This window comes from Lepisosteus oculatus, chromosome 13, assembly GCF_040954835.1.
Source record: "Lepisosteus oculatus isolate fLepOcu1 chromosome 13, fLepOcu1.hap2, whole genome shotgun sequence".
NCBI classification, from domain to species: domain Eukaryota; kingdom Metazoa; phylum Chordata; class Actinopteri; order Semionotiformes; family Lepisosteidae; genus Lepisosteus; species Lepisosteus oculatus.
Genome location: NC_090708.1, coordinates 2,780,171 through 2,802,717, shown reverse-complemented (window position 1 = coordinate 2,802,717; position 22,547 = coordinate 2,780,171). Strand labels below are relative to the sequence as shown.

The following is a 22,547-nucleotide window of genomic DNA, read 5'->3' as shown; positions in this document are numbered from 1 at the left end:
AACAGGGCTCAGTGCGCCGAACTCGGGAGAGGGGTGACATCACCCCCCTCTGAGAGCTCGACCGTGTGGAGCTCTGCCACAGCAGGAGATCTGGTCTTTCGGCACAGCCGGGTTTTCCTCTGTCCGGGGGGGCGCTGCGCATGCGCGGAGCCCACGAGCAGGATCCAATCCCAGCAGGGGCAGGGAGAGCGCCACTAGACACATTCTGCTTCTTGTTCAGGGGTCCTTTCGGGTGAAGACCTGGGGGTGGCCCCAGCATTTGCAGGGAGGGGGAGTGGGGCTGGAATGCGGTGTTATGCCCTACGTGCCCTGCTTTGAAATACTCAAAACTAGTAATAACTGGATCACAAACAACTGATGCATTATTCTAACACAAACACGTCGCTTGAGCTGCGGCACTTGTCTGTGGCAGGAGGAAGCCCTGAGCTGCCAGACATCTGGTCTGCTGTTTCTCAGAGTATGACTGAGCCAACAGGCCGCAGAGGGCGCGAGGTGAGCTGACCACACAGAACGAGTGAAGCTTTACCAGGCCTTTCTGGGGTCCACGGCCGACTGCGTTACTTTGAGAGACCTCAGCACTCCCATAGGCTATAACATTAACAATAAGTGTGGTCAGATTGGTCACCTTTCATCACAACAATGACCTCTGCACAAGTGTTATTTTATGCTGAGGAAGAGTTGTTCAGTCTTTATCAAGAGTGTCCAGTACTGGTCCTTGAGGTCAGGTGTGTCTGTGGGTTTTCTGGTCCTCATTAAAGCAGCACCACATGAAGAGCTGAGAGAAGCTGGCAAATCGTTCCAGTTAAGACAGTAACCAGCTAATTTAACCCATTAAGATCTCAGATGCATTGAAAACCTGCAGACACACTGACTCTGGGCGCAGGGTTTGGACAGCCCTGGTCTGGGTACACTGTGTAAACAGAGGAACCGGAGGACCAGCCCTTCTCTTGTACGGCTCACTGCAGAGAGGAAGGATTTAAAGTGCACATCCCCTGATTAACAATAATCTTTTTTATTGAGACATGTGTGCCAATCTTACCTTTGAAGAGCTAGTGAGAGAGCTATGCCAAGCTAGCACACCACAGGCAACATTTAATAAAACAAACATAGAGGACAGATTTATCAACTCAAATATAAATCGGTTCTATTTTACAGTTCAAACAATAGAAGGAAGTTTTTTTTTAAAAAAATCAAACAACAAAGCTTTTATTTTGATGAGTCCTGTGTTAAATTTCAGCAAAATAATTCACAGCACAAAAATGTACATTTAAGCTATGGTGATTTCTTTTCAGATAATGAAATGAACATGGATCGCTTAATTTTTCATTTTTAAATAATGCTAATACTCTGCAACCTCCTCGCTTCAAAGAGCAGAAATGATCACGGCCATTAGACATGCACAGAGAGAAACAAGCAAAAGCAAAAAGGTAGGATTGGTGTAATAGTACAAAACAAGATCTCAGCAGTGCTCTTATGAAATATATAAAATAATTACAAAAATAACAATAACCCTTTCAAGCATGAATTATAGCAAACAGTTTTAAAAGAAATAAACTTTTGAAACACATTAGGCTACTTAAAGTGTGTTTTTTGAGAGAAAAATACCATGTAAAGTCACCCAGCTGTAAGCATAAAACATATTGAGCAAATAATGAAATAACAGCATGAGCGGTGCTCTTTTACAATCTCCCTGTAGGGAGATTCACCCCAGATCATGCCATCAGTAGCAAAGGGCATGTGCAGACGAGGTCATCAGAGCTGTGCCTTTCCTGTCTGAGGAACAGACGGGGTCGTCATGCATGAAAGGGTTAATGTACAGTAGCTCAGGCCATGAAGGAAGCAGAAACACAAGACTACAGAAGCCCAACCACCAGGAAGCCCTAAGGCCTGCTGCAGCTCATAGGTTTTCGTCTAGCCACCTGATGTAATTATTTAGCATCCTGTGAGCAATTTTGAAATCCGTGGGCCACACGCTGAACATCATGGCGCCATGAAAGCCGCCCTTGTAGTGTTCGTGCCTCACCTGGACGCCGGCGTCCCTCAGTCTCGTGGCGTACATGATGCCGTCGTCCCTCAGCACGTCGTACTCGCAGGTCAGGATGTACGCCCTGGGCAGCGCCCTCAGCTGGGCGTCGGCCGCCAGCAGGGGCGAGGCCCGCGGGTCCGCGAGGGCCGCCATGCTGCGCGACGGGTCGGCGCTCAGCGCGGTGTAGTTGTACTTGCGGCGAAACGGCTCGGGCAGGAGCGCGCTCCAGTTCACACACCTCAGCAGGTGAGAGGACTCCAGGCTGTTGTGACTGTTGGCCATCATGGAGCGAAACAGGGACTTGTCGCTGGTGAAGTATTCGCTCCAGAACCTGACCATCAGGGTCTTGGGGAGAATGGGCATGTGCTCGTTCTGCTGGTAGGAGGGCGTATTCAGGTCCAGTGCCTGAAGAACAGGATACAGCAGCGCCTGAGCCTTGAGCTCGGCCTGGACGTCTTTATCTAGCTGAAGCTGAAACAAAACACAGACTTAGAAGCAGCGGCACAGCACCTGGAGGTCCAAGGGAGACGAAGGATTCTTGCTGGGGGGCTGTGCTGTCTAGTACACTCTGTGAGTGCTGGCCTGTTTCTGTTCCATGTTCAAGATACTGTTAAAAAAGGGGCTTCAGGGGTTCGGGCAGGGAGCTGATGCGATCTAGACTCATCAAAACCTTTGAAGTTATCACAAGCAAAATGCATTCTTTCATTGGTGAGTCCTTTGGGGTTTTCAACATGTTTTCAAGGAAAAATGCCAAGAGGAAGAATAATACAGTTTCATTACCTGTTGTGCTACAGCAGCAGCCAAATTCCCCCCTGCGCTGTCTCCCGACACAGCTATGCGGTTTATATCCACCGAGTACCGGCTCACTGTGTCCTCTGTTAAGAAATACTTTACCGCGCGATACACATCCTCAAACGGTACTGGGAAGTGGTGAGCTGGAGCTAGTCTGTATCTGTAATGAAAGGAAAAGCATGTAAATATCTAATGAATTAGACCAACAGGCTGGAACCTATTTATGGGATTCTGTATTCAACAGGATATTTTGTGTTTTATGGAATGCAAGATTCACTGCAGGTGGTTTTTGGAAAACATGTTTTGAAACTCTGCGCCAATCCCATGAAAGCCCAGGCTACACTGCAGAGAAATTACTTCTAAAGCAATCTGCCACATGGTATCTGGGTGACATGAAACAACGAGTGTATGTTTACTCTATGATTTCCTAATAGACCAGTGAATCAAAGAAAAGGAAAAACAACACTGTCCTTTGCTGGTGATGGAAACTCTGCAAGATACACTACTGTAAAAGCATTACTTGCAATCTGAAAGATCCCTGAATATGCAGGATCATCTGTCACAACACAAAACATGAGCCTTACTCTACTGAAACAACAACAGCATTGAGTTCGCTGGCAATTCTTCTCGAAAGCAGGTCGTATGGTGCCATTCCTGTGGGAAAAGGGCATGTAAGAAAATCTGGAAAACAATGCGTGACGCAATTCCTCATGCACTTCTCGTTTAAAGATGCCTGTTTCTAAATCTGGTTGCGCCTGTGTCTTATCCTGGATCAGAGTGACTGCTCATTATTCTGCAGAAGAGCTGGGACGCTCCAGTGCTTTTATTGAGACTTTCATTCCAGTCCCGATGATTACCTGTTTGAACTGGTAGTTCACCCATCCTTCAATTTATGTACACCCATTTTCCAAATCCTCACTCTAACGAAGCATGCATTTTCATACCTGTTTTTCTCAGTTATTAAGAGATTTTCACTGCAATGTACAGTAGACCTTCTTGGCCGAAGGAAGAAGCCATCCTCATAACAATACCTCTCTGTACAGCCTCCTACAACACCATTCCCTAGTTTTAGGCCATAATCAGATATTGGTACGACCTGTAGGACTCTCAACAGCTGCAGTTACCCAGCCCTGATTCTCAGCTGCAATGGGCAGAGTGATAGCAAACTCCCCCCAGCTTGGATACCTTAGACTCTTCTAACAACACGGGCAAAGATTAAAACAACAGTTGTGATTCTCACACTGAAGGTTTCATGCAAACATGAACACAGCCGTTTCATCTGTTGATTCAACCTGTGGTCTTCATTTGTAACCTGATCTAATTATTGACACATCTGGAAAAAATAAACATCTTTCGTAGGCTTTTGAAGATAAGATTGATTGGAAGAAAAGTCCGGGCTCTGGCACTAAAGAAGTGGCCTTGTACAGTAACGTCAGAAAGGTGTTTTAAGGAGTGCTGAGACTAAAGTCATAAGAAAAGCTGATGAGTGCAATGGAAAACCTGCCTCACTGCAGGTGGCTTCTGGTATTCCTTCATCCCTAGGGCTCAGTTATTGAACTGCACCAGTTCAAGAATTAAACCGGGGAATTCAAGCACGGGACTACAGCTTTCCAGGGCTTTCTGGGCTGCCCAGGTCTGTTTTAGGACAATTTCTTTTTATTATTTTATTTTATTCTACTCTCACTGCCATGGCAAATCTCGATCAATCTGAGCTCTATGGATAAATCGTCCCCACTTGCCCCTGCAGCCCGGTGCCTGTGTAACAGTGTATTAGAATTGCGCGCAGGGGGGTGGGGGGGGTTGGGGGATACTGACTGGCACTGCCTAGACACCAGCCTCCCCCGTGCAGGTAGATGACGGCCCTCCTGGGCGCGCCGGCGCTCTCCCGCCGCGGCTCGTACACCAAGACCTCCACCCCGTCGAACAGCGCCTCCGCCACCGTCGTGTCGCGGTCCGCGGCCGGGGTCACCCGCTCCGCCAGGGTGATGAGCATCATCACGTCCATGTAGTCCTTCAGGCCCACGAGCTCCAGGGCGTCCGCCTGCGGCACACAGCAAGGGAGGAGCAAGACGAGGGCAGCGCACTCGGAGGAGTCACGCCAGCCTGTAGCAACCCCCGCCCCCCCGAGGAATCACTCTCCTTCCACTGCCTCGGCGGTAAAAGACAACCGTCTGCTACTGTAGTGTGTCATGGCCCTGCTCGTGTCCACCCTCTCCGCTACGCGCATGTCGAGTGGAGCAGAGGAGTTTGTTGCCATACATTCATGTACTGTACACTGAAATCCGTCTCAACGCTGCTCTCTCTGGATATATGCAGGACAGCAGACAACACCGCACAACGTAGACAGTGCACACCTGATGTAGGCTCCACAGCGGAAACGTTGTGTTTCCTTTCTTTTCTTTTTAGCAGGGAGTAAACCCCGTTCCCCGTTCCTTTGCAGCCTACGCACGCCGACGCAGCACCCACTTGAACTACTCCCTAACACCCAGCGATATACAGTACATATGTGGAGAATAAACACGTTGTGGTGAGAAACAAAAAAAAAACCAGCAACACGGTGGAGCTTGCAAACAGGGCAGAGTGCAGGTGTGTATCGAGTCTTGGGCGCTGCACCGAGCTGCCCTCCCCCTGCTGCAGAGCGGCTCACGTGAACAGCAAAGCCTCACTCTGCTTCACCTCGAGGGCACGACCAGCAGGCGGCCTCTGGCCACAGAAGGAGGGTCTTACCCAGACCGGCACATGAAGCCGACCCAGGACCCCCACGTCAACAAGCTGGAGTGTGCCGTTTTGGTTTTCCCTTTCAGCTCCCCAATGTCTGCCTTCTCTCTGCAGCACACACAGTGCTAGGGTTCAGCGGGGTCAGGCCTAGGGCTAGGGGCACGCAGACATACAGTACGGTGGTACTGCGTTGCTGTGATGTGCTCCCGGCCAGAGCTCGGTACCCTTTCGGTGGTAGGCTTTTTTAAAAATAAAGTCTCAAAAGAATAGTCTGTTCTACACGCCTCATCAGTACATAAGCCAAACCCATCCACGTCTCAAGGCATTTAGCTAAATTCAATAACCGGACTCTTAAACCCATCAATGCTGGACTGCTTGATCTAACTGCTAAAGTGAGATTATCTGCCCACTGTGCTGATAAGGCTCAGAAAACGTTTGCTCTCAGAGAAGGGCTTCAATCTGCCAGTGGAGTTTGCTTTAAGTTTTCCCTCACTTCAGAAAGCCAGGGGATTGCACAATCATGTGTTGATATATAATATTTGTTTACTTTGGGGGGGGGGGGTGGCCAAATTATTTACAGATGATTCCTTCTTTCAAGACGATTTCCAATGTTTTCCACAACACATGAAGGGGGAAAAAATCAGTCTATATGGAAAAACACAGCTCTTCAGAGTTGGTGCATTAACCTTGTCTCACATTTCTCTTGGCTGACAGGGTGTGGGGACTCATGTTTCATCTTAAAGGGTCTCCACGTACAGTACCATTAAAACCTGTCTCGTTTAACCCTCTATTTGTTTATCTGCAACCGCATAAATATGCTCTAGTTTTGAGCGTTTGAGCCCTAAGGACATGAAGTGGGGCCGAAATTAACTGCAAAGGTAGCCAAACCAGATTTACAGTACTGTACACAGCCTCTCTGACCTGTCTTTCAATAAAAGCGTGCCAGTTTATATTAGACGAGAAACTAGCATTTGTTTAGCTAATATTTGGCTTTGTTTAGCCTGATACCAGTTTTAGAGGCAAACAGATATTATAATGAACGGGGGTTTACGTTTATTAATTAACAATTCGGACTGTCTCTCGAGGCCCATGTTAACAAATCACGACCAAACTCCTGATACCGCAGAAAGTGCCGTTTCGGAAAGCAGAAACCAGAATTGCTTCTGTATGAGACCGGAATGCGTTAGAGTTTAGAGCTCAAACCCACAACCAGTTTTTCAGCACAACAAAAATAAGTTTGTACAAAGTTAAAATAATGCCCTGACGAAAAGGGTTTAAACACAATGCAAAGGCAGTATTAAATGTCTAGAAAATTAATTTGTCAACATTAAAACCGACTAAAAGCAGTCATCAAGCATAAGAGTAATTTGCAGACACATTTGCCAGTACTATTACAAATGCTGTCTTAATCGGTTATTAAATACAATAGTGACTGTGAGGTTTTCCCTGATAACTTCTATAATTAGAATTACATGAGAAGGTCTACAATAGTAGGATTATGAATGGCTGACATAATCTCATGTAACTAGTCAATCTAAATTACCGTAGCGGCTGCCTACTGTATGTCCATTCACAACATAAACGCTGTTAAATAAAATAAAAAGAGATCGAAAGGTCTGATTATTCGCACGCATGCACACTGAAATTAACAGTAAAACAAAAACAGCATGTCGATACTGCCTGGTCATCGCTTCGGTGGTTAAAATCGAATCAAGAAAATAAAAAACAGCCCGTTTGACGATATGGAGCTCCTCAATTAAACGCGTTGTTAAAGAAACTCGTACCAGGTATCTGCATTTTAATCCTTTTAATCGTTGTTGATTTTTACAAAAAAAAAAATGGACCTACCAGGTGACTGAGACTTCGGAAGAAAGAATCAGTTATCATGAGCTTCCATTTGTCTTCAATTTCATCCGGAATAGGTGAATATATGTAATACGCAGTCAAGGATCCTATTAGCAGTAAAATTATGCCTTTTGACCCCATTCTGCATTCAAATATAATTGATTTTAGAGAGTGTAGAAACAACCTCTCTGTCAGCTTTGCTGATTAACAAATCACTTCTGTCAGGGCAAAGTGTAATCTGGTATTAATTTTGGAGCGGAGCCAGTAAGATATGACAGCACGTGTTAATGTCATCTGATCATTATATTCAAGTGATCAAAAGCTCTCACCAAGGCGATCACACGCTGGCGCAGTCAGGGGCACTGTAGCGCATTTGCTGTAGTTGATCAAACTCATGCAAAAATAAACAAGTGAACATAAAAATCTACCAGCGTGCCCCAGCCTTCTCGAGTAAAAAAAAAAATATCCGGCAATCTACATGTCCCTCAGACCCCGATGTGTCCTCTCGCATGTCCTCTGAACGGTAAGACTGACCCATGTGCGTGAAGCTGTAGTGTTCGTACCCGCCTGTGTGAGAGAGGGGGTTGAAATAAACTTGAAATACATTGAGCTCATGCGAACTGCAGTGGCTCTCCAACACGGTTAAGTAAACTCGCAGGGCTAGGCAAACTTTTCAAAGTACCGTGTGATTCGAGCAAAACCGTGCACCTTCAAGGAACGAGCTGGGGTTTGCTCAGACCCAGCTGGATCCGGGCAGATGCGCTGGTGTGGGGCTGCTAGCTGTCTTGTTTACGTGGGGAAAGCGATTTGAATAAACGACAGTACATCTTCGTGTTATACAAGTATTCCCAGGCGCCTTGGAACCAGTGGGAGTCCTTGGATTACATCGTGTAAACGCCGAGTGATTTGAAAAGTGTTATTCCGTCGATGCGACTTGAATAAGAGAATAAAGCACCGCGCGTCTCATTTCGAAAGGTGCGCCAACCCTATAATTTTCATTAAGCGCGAGCTTTACAGAATTACATTCTCATTAGCCATCTGTAGAGTAAATCATGTTTCATTTAGCGTCGATATAGATATATAATACAGCCCAACTACAGTTAAAAAAACATTTGCTTTAGGGTTTTGTCTGTCAACGGTCGCATTTGTATTAGGATTATGTCTTTTTTTCATTTCAGGGCGATGAAATGTTTGTTTTAGATAGTGCTCTGAAGTGAAGCAAAACTTATATTCACAAATACGCCATGGGAGAGAGGGGGTGAGTAATTGTTTTGGAGTGTAAGAACTGCCCGACATTCCAATTTTTGTTATTTTAGACCGATAGTTTGTGCAAAAACTAATTGAATTCGGGAGGAAGAGACCAAAACTTCACCTCTGTGCACTGCCTCTGGTGTTTTGATCAGTAGAGGAAGTACACTGATTAAATTATTTTCTTTCCAGGAGGTAGGATTAAGAAAGAATTAGCAAACCAGCAGCTGGACTGAAGTTCTGTGTGTCTAATAACTGGATTCGAAAAAGCAACAAATATCCCCCTCCTTTTCTGTTATTAACGTGAACCGTGAAAAAGAGTCCTACTGTATACAGTATAACATCAAAGCAGCTAGAATGAGATTTGATTGGACCGTTTTGGATGTAATGCAGGTAATACACTACTTTTCTGGGGAGTCTCATGACCTCTCTCTGAGGAAAGTGGATTTCCTGGGCCCCTAAACTGGCAATCACTGTGTTGTCTTATAATAGTGATTTTAAACAGATCTGGTTTACTGTCGTTAACGGAGTTGGGTGAGCAGCTCCGGTATTATTTGCACCCGAGCTTTCTACGTCGTTAATACTGTAGCTAATGTGCCTTAGTGCTTTCCCTGGTACCTCAGGAGGAAAGCGAGGCCGAGGAGAGTTTAACATGCACTGTATGGGCCGGATTTAGGTGTCCGTAGGTTCTTGGCACTTTCACTCTGAAATGTGCAAAAAGAGGGGTCAACGCCAGTTGAATGACTGTACGTCGATCGACCTGATGCACTGTGCCTACAGAGCCTACTGGGACATCCGTCACTGATGGCCCAGGACCCCCGAAAAGCAGGGCTCCAAGATAGCAACTGCTAAACCTAGCAGCTGTGGGGAGGTTCAAAGTCTGTACCCTTTTAAATAAATAACATTCCCAGGGGGACAGCAGTGTTCACAGCAGGACAGGAGTGGCACAGCCTCTGCATCAGCTCATCCCCAGCACGGCCTGATGTTATCAGTGCTGGATTTCCCATTAGGCTCTGTAGGCACAGTGCCTCGGGGCCTCCGAAATCTTTAGGGCCCACGAAGGAGGGAAGCACAATGTGACTCACGAAACACGAGCTGAAGCTCGACTCGAGGTGCTCCCGATCAATCAGCGTACGCTATCCAGCGGCTGTTCTAGAAGCCAGAAGGATCGGAGTGAGGGTCGCTCGACTCGCCCCGTCAGTCAGGGGGTTTAGCATTGGCATAGTTTAGAGTGCATCAAGTCAATCGACGTCGTTCAATAGGCTTTCACCCCTCTTTTTGCCCATTTCGGGGTGAAAGGGCCTGGGGCCCACGAACACCACAGTCCAGCCCTGAGACCAGCAGAGAGGTGGAAAACGGGCCTGAGGTCAGTCTAGTGACCCCCACACGAGGATGCGGACGCGTTGCACGGAGAGGTTACAGTGACGTTGTTCGGCAGATTGCAAAATAGCAACAATAGCTTTGACTGTCATGCGGTTATTGTTTGGGTCTTGATTCCATTTGGAAGCCATTGTCCTGGGGAAGTTTTCCTTTCTCCTTTCCTGTATGTGACAAAAAAGAATCTCATGCTGTTTAGTTTAACTTATGCTACCCCTCCCCCCAGCTCAGCGTTTTACATCATTTATGATTTATCAGAGTTTACCGTGGCAAATTTTCAAAGTATTTCTGCTTATTCTGCACTCTTGACTTTGCTTTGCTTTACCGTGCTGGCAGTTGGGTTGTGTCACATTCTGCTTTTCCATACTTCTCCTGGCGGTTTCATCACACAGCTTCACTGCGCTGAACTCTTCTTTTCTAAGGCGTACTGTGGTAAACTGCACTGTAATGTTTTATCAAGTGTTCTACACTTATGGTGGGAAGGCAGCTCTCCTCGTTTCATTGCTCATACACACGTGTGTGAGAGCGTGTTCGTTCTGGTTTTTTTTAGTTTAGAAGAGGCTGCCTCTCTTAATTGAACCGAGCGGGGGAGTCGGAGTCAGACGCCTGCTTGCTTTCTTGCTTGTTAGCTGTCACCTGACATTAACAATCAAGAATGAGCACCAGCTTGGAGCAGCCCCACTTTCCTCCTTTGGGTCCGGAGGTGGGCGACCGATGAGGCAAAATGCTTTTAAAAGCAGCGTCGCCACGGTCGTGTTGAGATTTACGTCCTTTTTTTTGACATCCTTCCAGATACCCACGCAAGCACTTAAAAACCGTTGTAGGTTTATTATGATTAACACTCTCCAGGAAGAGGGAATGTAAGTATAATCAAATACACACTGTATATGCAGTGATTAACTCTTTGTTTTGCAACATGCAGTATCTTGGAACAACAGAATTTGTGGAGTCTTGTTGGTACCTTCCCAACATTGAATCACCAAGTGCTGAAATCTTGTCTAGTCAATAATTACTCCTAAAGCTGGACTTACGCATTGTAAATTCCCAACCTATTTCTATAACATCTGTGATGCTTAACTGGATTATGGTATAAATCCATGTCTGTTTGGTGGGTTTGCTGTGGGGCGAAGATCCAAGGGAGAAATTATAAACTGCTGTGTTGTTTCAGCCCAGGAATCTCTGCTCTGAATCTGAGTATGCAATCTTATTCAAACAGCCCCGGCTCACTGCACTTGCAATACCATGTACATGTAGTAGTTCTGCAATCAGAGCTGAATTATGGAGAAATGAATTGATAGAGACATACTGTGCTTTAGTACCACACATTTCAAACTTCACATTTCAAGGGTGCAAGTGAACAAAGGTTTCATACCCACAACATATTTTATTTGGGTTAAAGACAATGCTTCTACTTTCTACAGAATACTCAAAAGGCCCACACCCCATCAGCATTCCTTCACGTTCCTTGATCTGAAATTCCTACAGCGATTGACAAATTGTTGACAATTAAAAGGCTGTCAAAGCCGATCAATGTCATATATCCAGGAGACTGTGAATGTCAGATGGTGACCTTATTAAAACTTTCGTGCCGCTCATAATGGTCTTGTGGCACTGTATGCTTTTGCAAGTCACTGAGTGAGTCTGAAGATGTCAGCTCAGGCTTAATAATTTCATGCTTTGAGATATGAAAGTCACAGTTTTTTTTCTGCTGGTTTCTGTACAGATGGATGCATTTAATTGGAAGCATTTTAGATTTTAAAAAGTAGCTTATTGAACAATAGGCATTTGAACAGGCCTTGACCAACATGACCTGTATACAGGTAACTAATGTACATTAACACAGTAGTACTGTGGGGTTATTACTACGAATCAGAACATCTCACTGTCCTTTTCATTCTTTGTGTTTCAGGCCTCGGCTGTGCTTGATCATATACTTGTTTCTAGCTTTATTAGCTGCAGTGTGTGACACTGCAGAAAAGTGTTGAGTGCATTGCTGGCTGTCTTTCAAAGAATACCTAGACAGACAAGACAGCATTTGGCAGCATTAGTGCAGCACTGAATCATTCATCCCAGTTTGCTGTGTTCACTTGGGACCCTGTTGTGTCAGCATATTCATCCTGTGATGGCAAACAACATGCCCTTCAGCATTTTACAGAAATGCAGTCAAGAGGCTGAGTGATCAGGGATTTCTCTATTTTTTCTCTTGAACAACAAGCACGAGAGAGCTTCTTGTCTGTTGATCAGTCCTTTCTGCCCCCGTGGCTTGAGATATGACTTGTCACATGCTATCATGCTGGGTTTGTTTTTAAATTCTGCTGCAGCAAGTATTGACATGGACCCAGGACAGTTTCTCAGTTAAACAGAGCAGTCTTTTTGTGGAGGAGAAAGGGAAGAGAGCAGGAATATCTTTAGAAAAGTAATGAGAAGAAAGGCTACACAGACAGAGCCAACTGGACCAGCGTGCTTGTCAGGCTGCGAATACAGTAGATAATTGATTCAAGATCCTTTTTCTTGAAGAACACCCCCAGATCTCAGTCCCTTGATAGCTTTAGGTAGGTTGCTCCAAAATAGTAAATCCTGCACATGAGTACTCCCAAGATTCGGTGTAAAATATCGGCAGCTATTTTCAGTCCTTGCCCTTGCACTCACCTGCAGTCTGGATTCCTGTGCAGGCTGTGGATCAGATTTAAACATGAATTTTCAATTCCTCAACAAAGTGAGGTACTGTACCTATCTATTTTTTAGTCTCTTCAGTAAACTATTGTTTCATTAATTAATTTACATACTGTATAGGCAGGACCATATCGTCAACAGCTAAACTATGCTGACAGTGCTGTCTCTGTGATTTCATTTCCAAGCACAGCGCCAGAGTGCTTCACCCCAGGCTGAATAGTCTGGTTTGTTTGTTTTCTAGTGATGCATCATTTGTTAGCTTTGTGTGGGCCCACATTTTTTAGTTTAATTGCTGTTGTATTTTCATAACTACTTTAATATCGCATTGGCAAGACAATACCCTCTCCAGGCTTTCAGAACGAGAACTTCTATTAAAAACTCAGCTCAGCACTGGGATGGTCCCTGCTGGCAAGGATGGTTATCTCACTGCCTGAAATGCGAACGAGGGGGGGAGAGTGTGCCAAAGCCCCTGACACTGTTACATTTCAAAATAGCACCAGCGTAGTCTGTGCTATGAAGCCTCCAACCACCACTTTTAGGGATGAGTAAGGGAGGAAGAAAATAAGGAGAAAAAGTTCCACACTCTGTTTAAAAACAACACCGATCATAATAAGCCAGAATAACAAGTAAAGTAAACGAGAAAGAGAATCTTCTTTTATGTTTTAAGAGACAGAGAGGAAATATGGCCAATTACAGGGAAGCATGCTGCTCGTGTGGTTTGGGAAAATCAGAACCTCAAGATGCCCGTGCAGTATTTTGACCAGTGGCTTAAGCTGTTTTTGCGGGAAGGAAATAAAACCTGTTTAACTCGGCGATCACGGCATTTTTCAAGTGAAATCGATGTTAGATTTCTTCAGTCCAACAAATAGCACATTTCTCATTATTTATAAATGTGTCCAGAAGGTGTCGCTGTGCTGTAATGTAGAAACTAGAACAGATTTTTGCCCGACCAGATAAAGTACCACAAAGCCGAAAATAACTTTCTCTTGAGAGGTACCCAGCGTTATGTAAACTACCAGTTTTCAGTGCTTTGCCAAATCACTGTAGTATTTTCTTTTTCTTTTCCTTTTCCAGGTGAACATGTGTAATAAAATCTATTTTTTTTATTTTAACCGTAACGTTTTCACACTTCATTACACATTCATTGTGGATATATTTTTAGGCACAGCGTTCAGTGTTTATAATCACCAACACGTATTTAAATGTCTAGTGTAATTTGATTGATTTACTGAAAAAATAAAATGGCCAATATGTTCCTGCTCAAGAAAAACAGCAAAAAGTGATTTTTCCCCACACTTTTTAAAACATATATTTTTAAATAATAACCTAGAATTTGATATTTGCATATTTAAATTCACATTTACTATTGGCGTTATTAACACCTGCTTAGACGCATATATTGTATATTTGACCTGGACATACAGTAGTTGTATTGTCACTTAGGGTTAGTGAAAAAACAAATTGTTTTGAGCATTAAATTAGATAAATCTAATAAAGTAGTTAAGTGAATTATGTATTTTTTTAGGTATAGGTCAAAATAAATGGCAAAAATGTTACAGTTATTATGCATTATCTTGTCTAAGAGGTTAATAAATATTTAAGAACAGAACAGTTCTTTTATTGACTATCTGGTATTAATATTATATGATACTTGTTGTGTGAAATGTAACCCTTGTACAATGCATTCCTATGTAAATGCATGTTCAGTTCACTACAATACAAAAATCATTTGTTTCATACTTTCTGGGTTATGAATTCAAAATAATTTAAACTGGGGAAAACAATGTGGCATTTAGTCCAATATACAAATTTCACTGCCAGTTTAAAAACTGCAGCTTCTGCCAATGTGAAAAAATGATCTTATCTCCCCTTTTAAACACGTTTGATCTTGAATGAATTTGCAGTGCTTTGTCATTAGGTAAGTTTGTGATTACGTTTTATTTGAGCACTATTGTTCAGGATGAAAAATAAAAATAGAAAAAACAAATCTCAGTTTTAGGCATACCATCTGGTCAAAAGTAATTCTTTCCAAATCAGTCAAGGTGTGATGCCCCAGTCCAGCTTCAAGCAAAATGATGAGGAGAACATTGATTGAAGAGGCAGAGCGTTGAAGTAGCATAATTCAATAAAGCAAAGATCTCTGACGCCCTCTCCTGGGATATTTGTAGTACTGCTGATCAGTACAGTTACATTTTTTCATACTGTAGATAGCTACCAAATCATCTATTTTTAAAGATGTGGGACAATTTCATTACGATCAATTAAACGGACAATTTGTTCAGCTGAGCAACAAAGAGATCATGTAGAACAAAAATCAGAGCACCATTCAGGCACCACTCAGGCCCAGGGACAGATTTCTCTTAACTGGACAAATTAGTCACTCAAATGACCAATCAGTGCCCTACAAGTGTTCATAATCTATTTAAAAAAAAAACAGATGATTTGCGGTGGACTCTAAAACGTACTAGACTGAGGCTCTTAAGAACCAGGGTTGGAGAAGTGTTTTAAAGTATGCCATTTTCTCATGTTGGGATCATGTTAATCTGTTGTCACTAAAATAACATGATCCACCTGCAGTCCAATGGACTCCATGTGTATACTGTCCTTGTTTATGTCAGGTATTAAAGAACTGTAGTGTACCCAGTAATTTTCAGTTAAACAGGCCTTAGACGAATAAAAAGCTATTCTTGGTCTGTGAAACCTTTACTAAGACTCAAATTAAAAAGGTTTTACTGAAAAAAATTAAGATAATTTTATATTTTTGTCCTGTGGAAAATGTATTGTATATTTTATTTTGCTATGTTTAAAATAAGTGTTTGCTTTTGCTTGCATATTTCTCCGTTGATATTTAGATGAGATAACTCCTGCTAAATCAGTTACTTTCTTCTGAATAAACATGGTGGTTTTAACCGGTCGTGCTCTTTCATCAGGAACATGACATTTAGGCTGACGGCTTGTCAGAAGCATGTGAGGTCATCGATAGTACACATGACTGCTAAGATTTATAAACCAAGCGTCCAGGGTCAAAAGTCAGGTCTGCAGTGAATTAGTGCACTTCAGCAGCTTACACTGGCTCTATTAGGGAGCTTCACGTCCAGCGATAGTTACATGTCAAGAATCCAGCGTTTGAAATGTTTATTAACAGTAATGTCAAGCTTTGAGGATTGTTATTATCCAAGCAGCTGACATAAAAAAGGACCAGATTTCAAAAAACCTACTCAAAAGCTGTCTAAAAACATGTACAAAAGGCACATGCTTTCCGGCTTTGCGGTCTTCTGTGCAGGCTAGGTAAGTGAGATGCTGTTTCACTGTCGACCACATGGCCAGCACCTGCTTCTGAGAAGAACAGCCAACATTAATGAGAAAAAAACGCACTGTTCTCTGAAAATCATTAGAGCCCTGTCTCGGGTGAAACATGCAAAACAGAAATACTTCAATGTTTCCCATGTCATCAGCAAGAAAGTAACAGAATCCAACTGCATTCTAATTCAACGAAACAAACCAAGAGTCAGTTAACATTAAGCCACTCGACACGAGATTCAGCTCAGCTATTTTATTCTCTTTAGTGAAGCCAAAGAGGGGGGAAAAAGAGGAGCTTTTTTTAAAAAAAAAAACATCTGCTAAAAGCACTAATGGAGAAGACAAGAGAGAGGATTCTTACGCAGGGGCTAGACCTGCCACATGGCTACTAGTGCTTTTTGCTGCAGAGTCACTGAAACGTTACAGAAAGGCGGTTCTGAGTTGTGATGAAGTACTGCAGGTAACTGATGTGATTTTCTGTAGCTTTAAAAACACTGTCTCAGCAGAATTACAAAGCCCTCTGCCTCTCTGTGTGTCAGGCTTTGTTTCCCTCCATTCTTTGGAACCGAAGTGCTGAAGGTTATGCAATGTCAACAGCGGATTGAATTTTTAAATGATAGAGTTTGCTAAAAAATGCCGGCCAAGCCCTCAATGCCGACCATAAAAAGGGGATACAAAGCAAGTAATAAGATTCACTTTTTTGTAGTGGGAGGAGTCAGTGAATTAAAATGTTATTCTCTCCCTCAGCACTATCTCTAGTTAAGACATGAACAAGTAAAGTGTCCAAAAATAAAACGTGTTCATGCTAATGTAGATCTTGATAAGATTAATCATCTTCTTCTGTTTAAGATGTTAAATGAGGCGCTTCCCTCTGTTCACAGTAGCTCCAGGTGAAAGTGATTGCCCACTGATCTCAATCACAGCGTCATCCACCTGCTACAGTGAAGATACCAGGCTCTCATTGAAGCTGTTAGCTGAATTCAGGATGGTTAAATTCAGTGTGCGTAAATATTAAATTGAAGACAAAATAAACTTGTGCATTGAGGTCTGTCATGTTACATGAATCATCCTTCCAGAGAACAATCGTTTATCTGGATAGAACTATGAAAAGCTGAAAAATCTCCAAATCCCCCTCACCCCCACCAAGCCTGCAGATTAACGCTGGATTTGAACATGAGAGAGAAATACAAGGGCAATCCTCTGTGCCCCATGTGGAACAATGGGATCTGGTGGCGTCATTAGGGATCGCCCACAGCTCTGACTAGGGGTCATGTAAGGATCTCCGGAGAAAACCCAGCCTTTGTTTTTAGTGCGGTGATGGACACAAGGGCAAGGAAAGAGCCAGAAGGGCGAGCGGTGGGAACCGGCCGGGGGGGCTGGGGGTGCAGCTGTGTGTTTTTGTTGGGATGTGACCCTGAACCTTGCAAGGTTACCCCTCCTCACCCCGGAGGAATGTTGACTGTTGTGATGGCTGCCCTCTTGATCAGCCGACTGGAGCCTGATTAGCATGTCCTCTGCTCTGCAGCCAGCCCCAGTGTCCGGGCCCGAGCGCGGCCGCAGGTCCGAGAGAGGGTGGCCCCCCTGCCCTGTGGACGGAACGCATCCCGGGCCGGCGGTGAGTGGCGGCCGCGACCGGGCTCACCGAGCGGCAGCTGACAGCACTTGGGCTCGGGCAGCACGGCCGGCTCCCTGCTGGAACACCAGCTCCTGGGAGGGAGCGATTCCTGGGAAGCCTTGCTGCGGAGCACCATCACCATGGAAAAACTGCTCTTCGTCCTCCCTGCAGACAGGTTCAGCTCTTCTCTCCCCTTATTATAGCGGACCTACTGGTTCTTATTTGTTTCCAAAGGGACACAATGTGGTCTGTTGTTTTACCTCACCTACAAGAACATGGCGGAGCTTGTAAAACCCTGTGAGCTGTGATAAGAAACACAAGATGTTGCATTTTGTTCAGTGTGGAAAGTAGGTGAGGTGGCTTCTTTCCAAAGGTTGCTTATTTCACACGTACGGTATTTCATACGGAGCATGAGCTAAGAGACTCGTAACTTTGGCTGCCAGACATCAGTGATCTTGCGAGGCCTGGGCTAGTAAATTACACTATCATGGACAGGGAACAATGGGGGGCCGTTTTTTATTATTGTTGTGACTGGGTCAAATCTAAAACTAATATTACCCTAAAACTTTTCAAATGGCCTCCAAGAAGAATTTTGGCTAAACTAAAGAGGAAACGGTAGCAGTCAGAACCATACAGATTCCATTAATTATTTGAGTGTATTGTTGTAATTGAAGTAACTCCAAGCCAGCTGCAGCCTGGTGGTTACCTGATAGGAAAATGTGTGCTGGACAGACGAAAAAAGGCCGAGGACTCACATACCGCACACGTTTGTCATACAGTAAATGTTTCCATGGCGACACATAATCTCTCAAATTTAATTGCTCTACAAACAAATCTTTTTCCTACTTGTTTCCCCCCGCTGTTCTGAGACAAAGTTTTTTTAAGCACTTAAAATGCAGCGCTGGCTCTGACGACGCTGACTTCACCCAGTCCAAACGGAGAAGGCACCATTGATCCACACTGGAACAGGGACTGGAGTGTGAAGGCGGGGGCGCTCATATATTCCACAACAAGAGTGCCAGGTCTTTATGGCAAAGCAGAAACATGTGGGGAAACGCATGATAATACAACATAAAACAAAAACTGATTAGTCTCGACTGGATACGCACAAGCATAAAACAGCCTTTTCAGTTCAGTAAATAAGCATCTCCGGCATGGCTCCCTGCTGTTGTGGAAAAAATGGCATCATCTCCATCTCCGTGCTTTCTCCCCCTTGTCTAACTGAGTGGCTTGGTTTCTGGAGTTCACCCGTTGACATATTCTGCGGGGAAAGAAAACTGCAATGTCACCACACCTGAAATGGTGTGGATTGACTAGTAAAACAGAGCTGTGCAGCAGTGTTCAGGTCTATAGACTTCTAGCCAGAAGGTTGTGCGTTCCAATCCCCGCTGCTTCAGTCATATACCTGGCTGTATGAACACGTACCCGAGTAAAATTCTCTCTGAAGAATGTATTAGCCAGAGAAGGGATGAGTGATTTTCTCGGCACTGGGCAATGTCACTTGCAGCTTTTCTGCAGAATCTTATATCAAAATGAGGAAGCACAGTGACTCTGGGTGTATTTAGGGTTCAAGACAAAGTATAGTTTCATACTTTCTCAGCCTCTTCCAGGGAAATCTTTTGACTACATAAATCAGCCCTGTGACTGTTTCATAAGCAAGATCCACTGCACCGGTTTCAGGAGCATAAAACTTCCCTGCAGGGGATCCACATCCCTTACCGAACCATAAAGCATCTTCTTGCTCAATCTCCTGTGGGGTCTCTCGCCGGCTCCGCTGTCTGTCTGGCAGTGTGGTTGTGTAGCCACGTCTGGGCTTCTGTCAGGGGGGAGCGCAGTTCTGACGAGCACAAAACCCTTCCCAGATGTTTCAAGAATCCTATCAACCAGTGCTTCATTATTAATTCAATAAACATGTCTTTGCAAGCATGGCTCTGCAATCTGCAGAGAAAAGAACACCACAAAAGGATACGTGAGCACAAAATCAACACTTCGTGATTCCTAAGGTTCTCCTTTATCACCGTTACAGTGGAGTATTCGAAGTTGGAAAACTGTGTTAATACATCTCCTTTACTGTATATAGGGCCTTAAATAACCACTAGTCTGTATGAGATTGCCTGTTGGGAGCCCTGCCTTTGTATCCTTTTTAACTTATAAAAATGAAAATAAAAAAAATCAGTAACGGAGCCACACCGGTATTATATGTGTAGAGAACTGTTTAGTTCACAAAAAAAGACAAAATTGTCATGTTGTGAGTTTGTGTGTTTTCTTTTATTTGTTTGAGAGAGAGGTTAAAGAGAAAAAAAAGTTTTGGTTTACCAGAGTTCCTCACTGCAGCTACACTGAGGGAAAGATCCTGAAATGTTGGTAAGGGAGAGAATTCAGCTGCAGTGGAAAACAAAGAACGCACAAACACAGGTCAATATATCCACTGCTGGTGCAGGTTGCCTCTATACTGTACGTGTGCAGAGTACACACAACACTGAGAAAATAAAGCCTGCAGGGGTGACACAGGAGAGTCATGAGACCTACCCTCCAGCGGGACAAATGGAAACCAGGGCAACATTCCTTTAAGTGAGAGTTATCTTTAACCCTGAGAATAAATCAGCATTCCAGCACGTTGACAGCTCTCGTCCATCATTAAAGAAAGTTTAATTCGGGAGGTGTTAAGAATTCCATAGGGATCAATATCTGTTCTGTTCCTCCTTCTTTAAAAACCCAAAGAGCATGTACAATATGCTTGCCTTTCTTTTTCTAAAAAAGTAGAGTACAATCTGAAAATAAATCCTTCTTCCCGGTACTGAAATTAGCGAGAAGGGAAAAATAGTCCTTTGTCAAAACAAATGGCTTAGCATTGGTAAACAGAATTTGAAAAGCAACTTGAAAAAAACTGTTTACTCATAATTTTCAAATGGATTGCTCAAAGCAGATATACTGTTTATATTTGGACGTTTTGTAATCTGCATTAATAACAATAAACCATTCTGCACCATCAATCCTGCTGCACAGGAGATCAGAGAGGTAAGAACATCATTTTCTATTTGAATTATGGGGATCTTTAGGGAGGCCAGATTGTGTGAGGCTTATTCAATACTAAAAAGAGAAGAAAAGAAACACATTGTTTCGGCTGTGGAGCCTTCTTCAGGTGTGGAGAAGGCTCCATGGCTGAAACGTGTTTTCTGTCTTCTCTTTTCAGCATGGAATAAACCTTACTTGTTCCTTTACAGCCTACGTAAGCTGACGTAGCTCTCTACTTGAACTGCTTCAGATTGTATGAGTTCAGAGTGGAATTAGGATACTGGGGTTAACACCCCTACTTTTGAATGGTGCCAATGATCTTTAATGACCATGTTATCAGGACTGCCCCATGCAAAGGACAGAGGCCCCTACAGTGTCCCCTGTCACCATAATGCAGCAATCCTGGTGCAGAGGGAAGAGCACCACCTACTGGTCCATCTTCACTACTTACAGCATAAGGCTGGCTTTCCTCCCAGAAATGATGAGGTCCAGCCTTGCTGAGCTTCTGAGGTCAGGCGACAAAGTGATACTGCTGTCATAGGTCATCAACACTGTGTAACAGCATCACACTTCTTAGGTGGATTGTACAGTATGTAAGAAATGGGAGCACAAGTTTCTTTGTAGGGCTACCTCTGTTGCCTGAACAGTTTGAGAAAGGAGCGATTTGAAATTTCTGTTTGCCTTGGAATATATATACTGTACTGTACAGTATGTACATTGGTTCTGGGATGTTTCGTGCCTTCAGGCCTCCAGATATCCTGCAGCATAGTTCTGGGCTCTGGAAACAATGATATAAATAGTATGTGTTCAGGTCTTCAAGAATCCCACAGTACTAAAGTCTCCTTGGTTGGGGTCTAGGAGAGAGACCTCTGCTTCTCTGCAGGTTAATCTTCCTAATTATTGCAATAATGGAGTGCTGGCAGCTGTCTTGACAGGTTTTTATGAGCATCTGGGTTTCAGTCAGGCTGTAAAAACCCAGATTTGATTTAGTTTTTTTATTCTGCAGATGGACTGTCGGACTCCAACCCATAAACTAGCCTTCAGCTCTCCAGCTTTTTTCTCTCTCACACTGTTATAATTCAGACAAGCAAACTATGTGATACTGCCTCCCAATGTATTGGAATGTGCGGTCCTTGGTTCCACTTCCTGTTATCTCAATTATATCAATTTTTTATCAGAAGGACAATCTGATTAACAGCTTTACCAATGAACAGTTTGTCCAGAGCAAGTGACTGAAACAATGACCTTGAAACTGGACTTGACAAAACCATGAATTTTGTGTGGTGCACGGTTTGAGTCTGCTGCTCGTGGTTTGCACAAGAGCATAAGAAAAGCTAAGAGCGAGAGGAAGCAGTTCGTCTAGTGTTTTTTTGGTTTCTCCTAGCGAGTTAATCAAAGGATCTCATCCAGCACTTTTTTGGAAAGAAGCCAGGGTGTTGGCACCTACAATATGGTCAGTCATGGTCAGTTAGCTACTAAGTAACATGCTAGATGGCATAGCTTTCTATAGTTTGTAACCTTTCTTTTGTTCTTACGGTTGGGTAGCTTGTTTGAGACTCTTACAGACGAGACCCGATGAGAAACATATTTCAAAGAAACTCCTTAACACGATCCCTGTTTCACTCGTTCTATCACCTAGCAAAATTCACAGGATAACAGCTCTATCTGCAAGAGAATGCTCACGCTCAAGGATCTTGTCAGTAACCAGGTGCAGCTTTGTTCAGGAAGAGATGGATCTCATCAGTGAAACAGTGAGTTTCAGGGAAACAGGTATGCCATGCGTAAGAAGAGCCAGCAGCAACTGTTCTTCCAAAGACAACTCAGCTTCTGTAATGTATGTGCTGCGACAATGACTTTATTCTATAGGATATTTATTGAACCTGTCCTAACATTCACTGTGGTCGCCCGGTTGGTAACATTAATACATGCAATGAAAGC

The 22,547-nt window shown here is 43.8% G+C and overlaps 1 protein-coding gene across 1 annotated transcript; it reads right to left on the bottom strand.

The window, feature by feature from the left end:
- Positions 1-993: 993 nt before the first annotated feature.
- aadac (arylacetamide deacetylase) lies at positions 994-7,885 on the bottom strand. Its single transcript, XM_006637423.3, has 5 exons — positions 7,385-7,885; positions 4,634-4,859; positions 3,403-3,472; positions 2,807-2,978; positions 994-2,497 (listed from the first exon to the last, which is right to left on the bottom strand). Exons 1-5 carry the CDS (start codon positions 7,520-7,522, stop codon positions 1,898-1,900), a joined length of 1,206 nt encoding a protein of 401 aa, XP_006637486.1. The 5' UTR covers positions 7,523-7,885; the 3' UTR covers positions 994-1,897.
- Between the last annotated feature and the right edge of the window lie 14,662 nt (positions 7,886-22,547).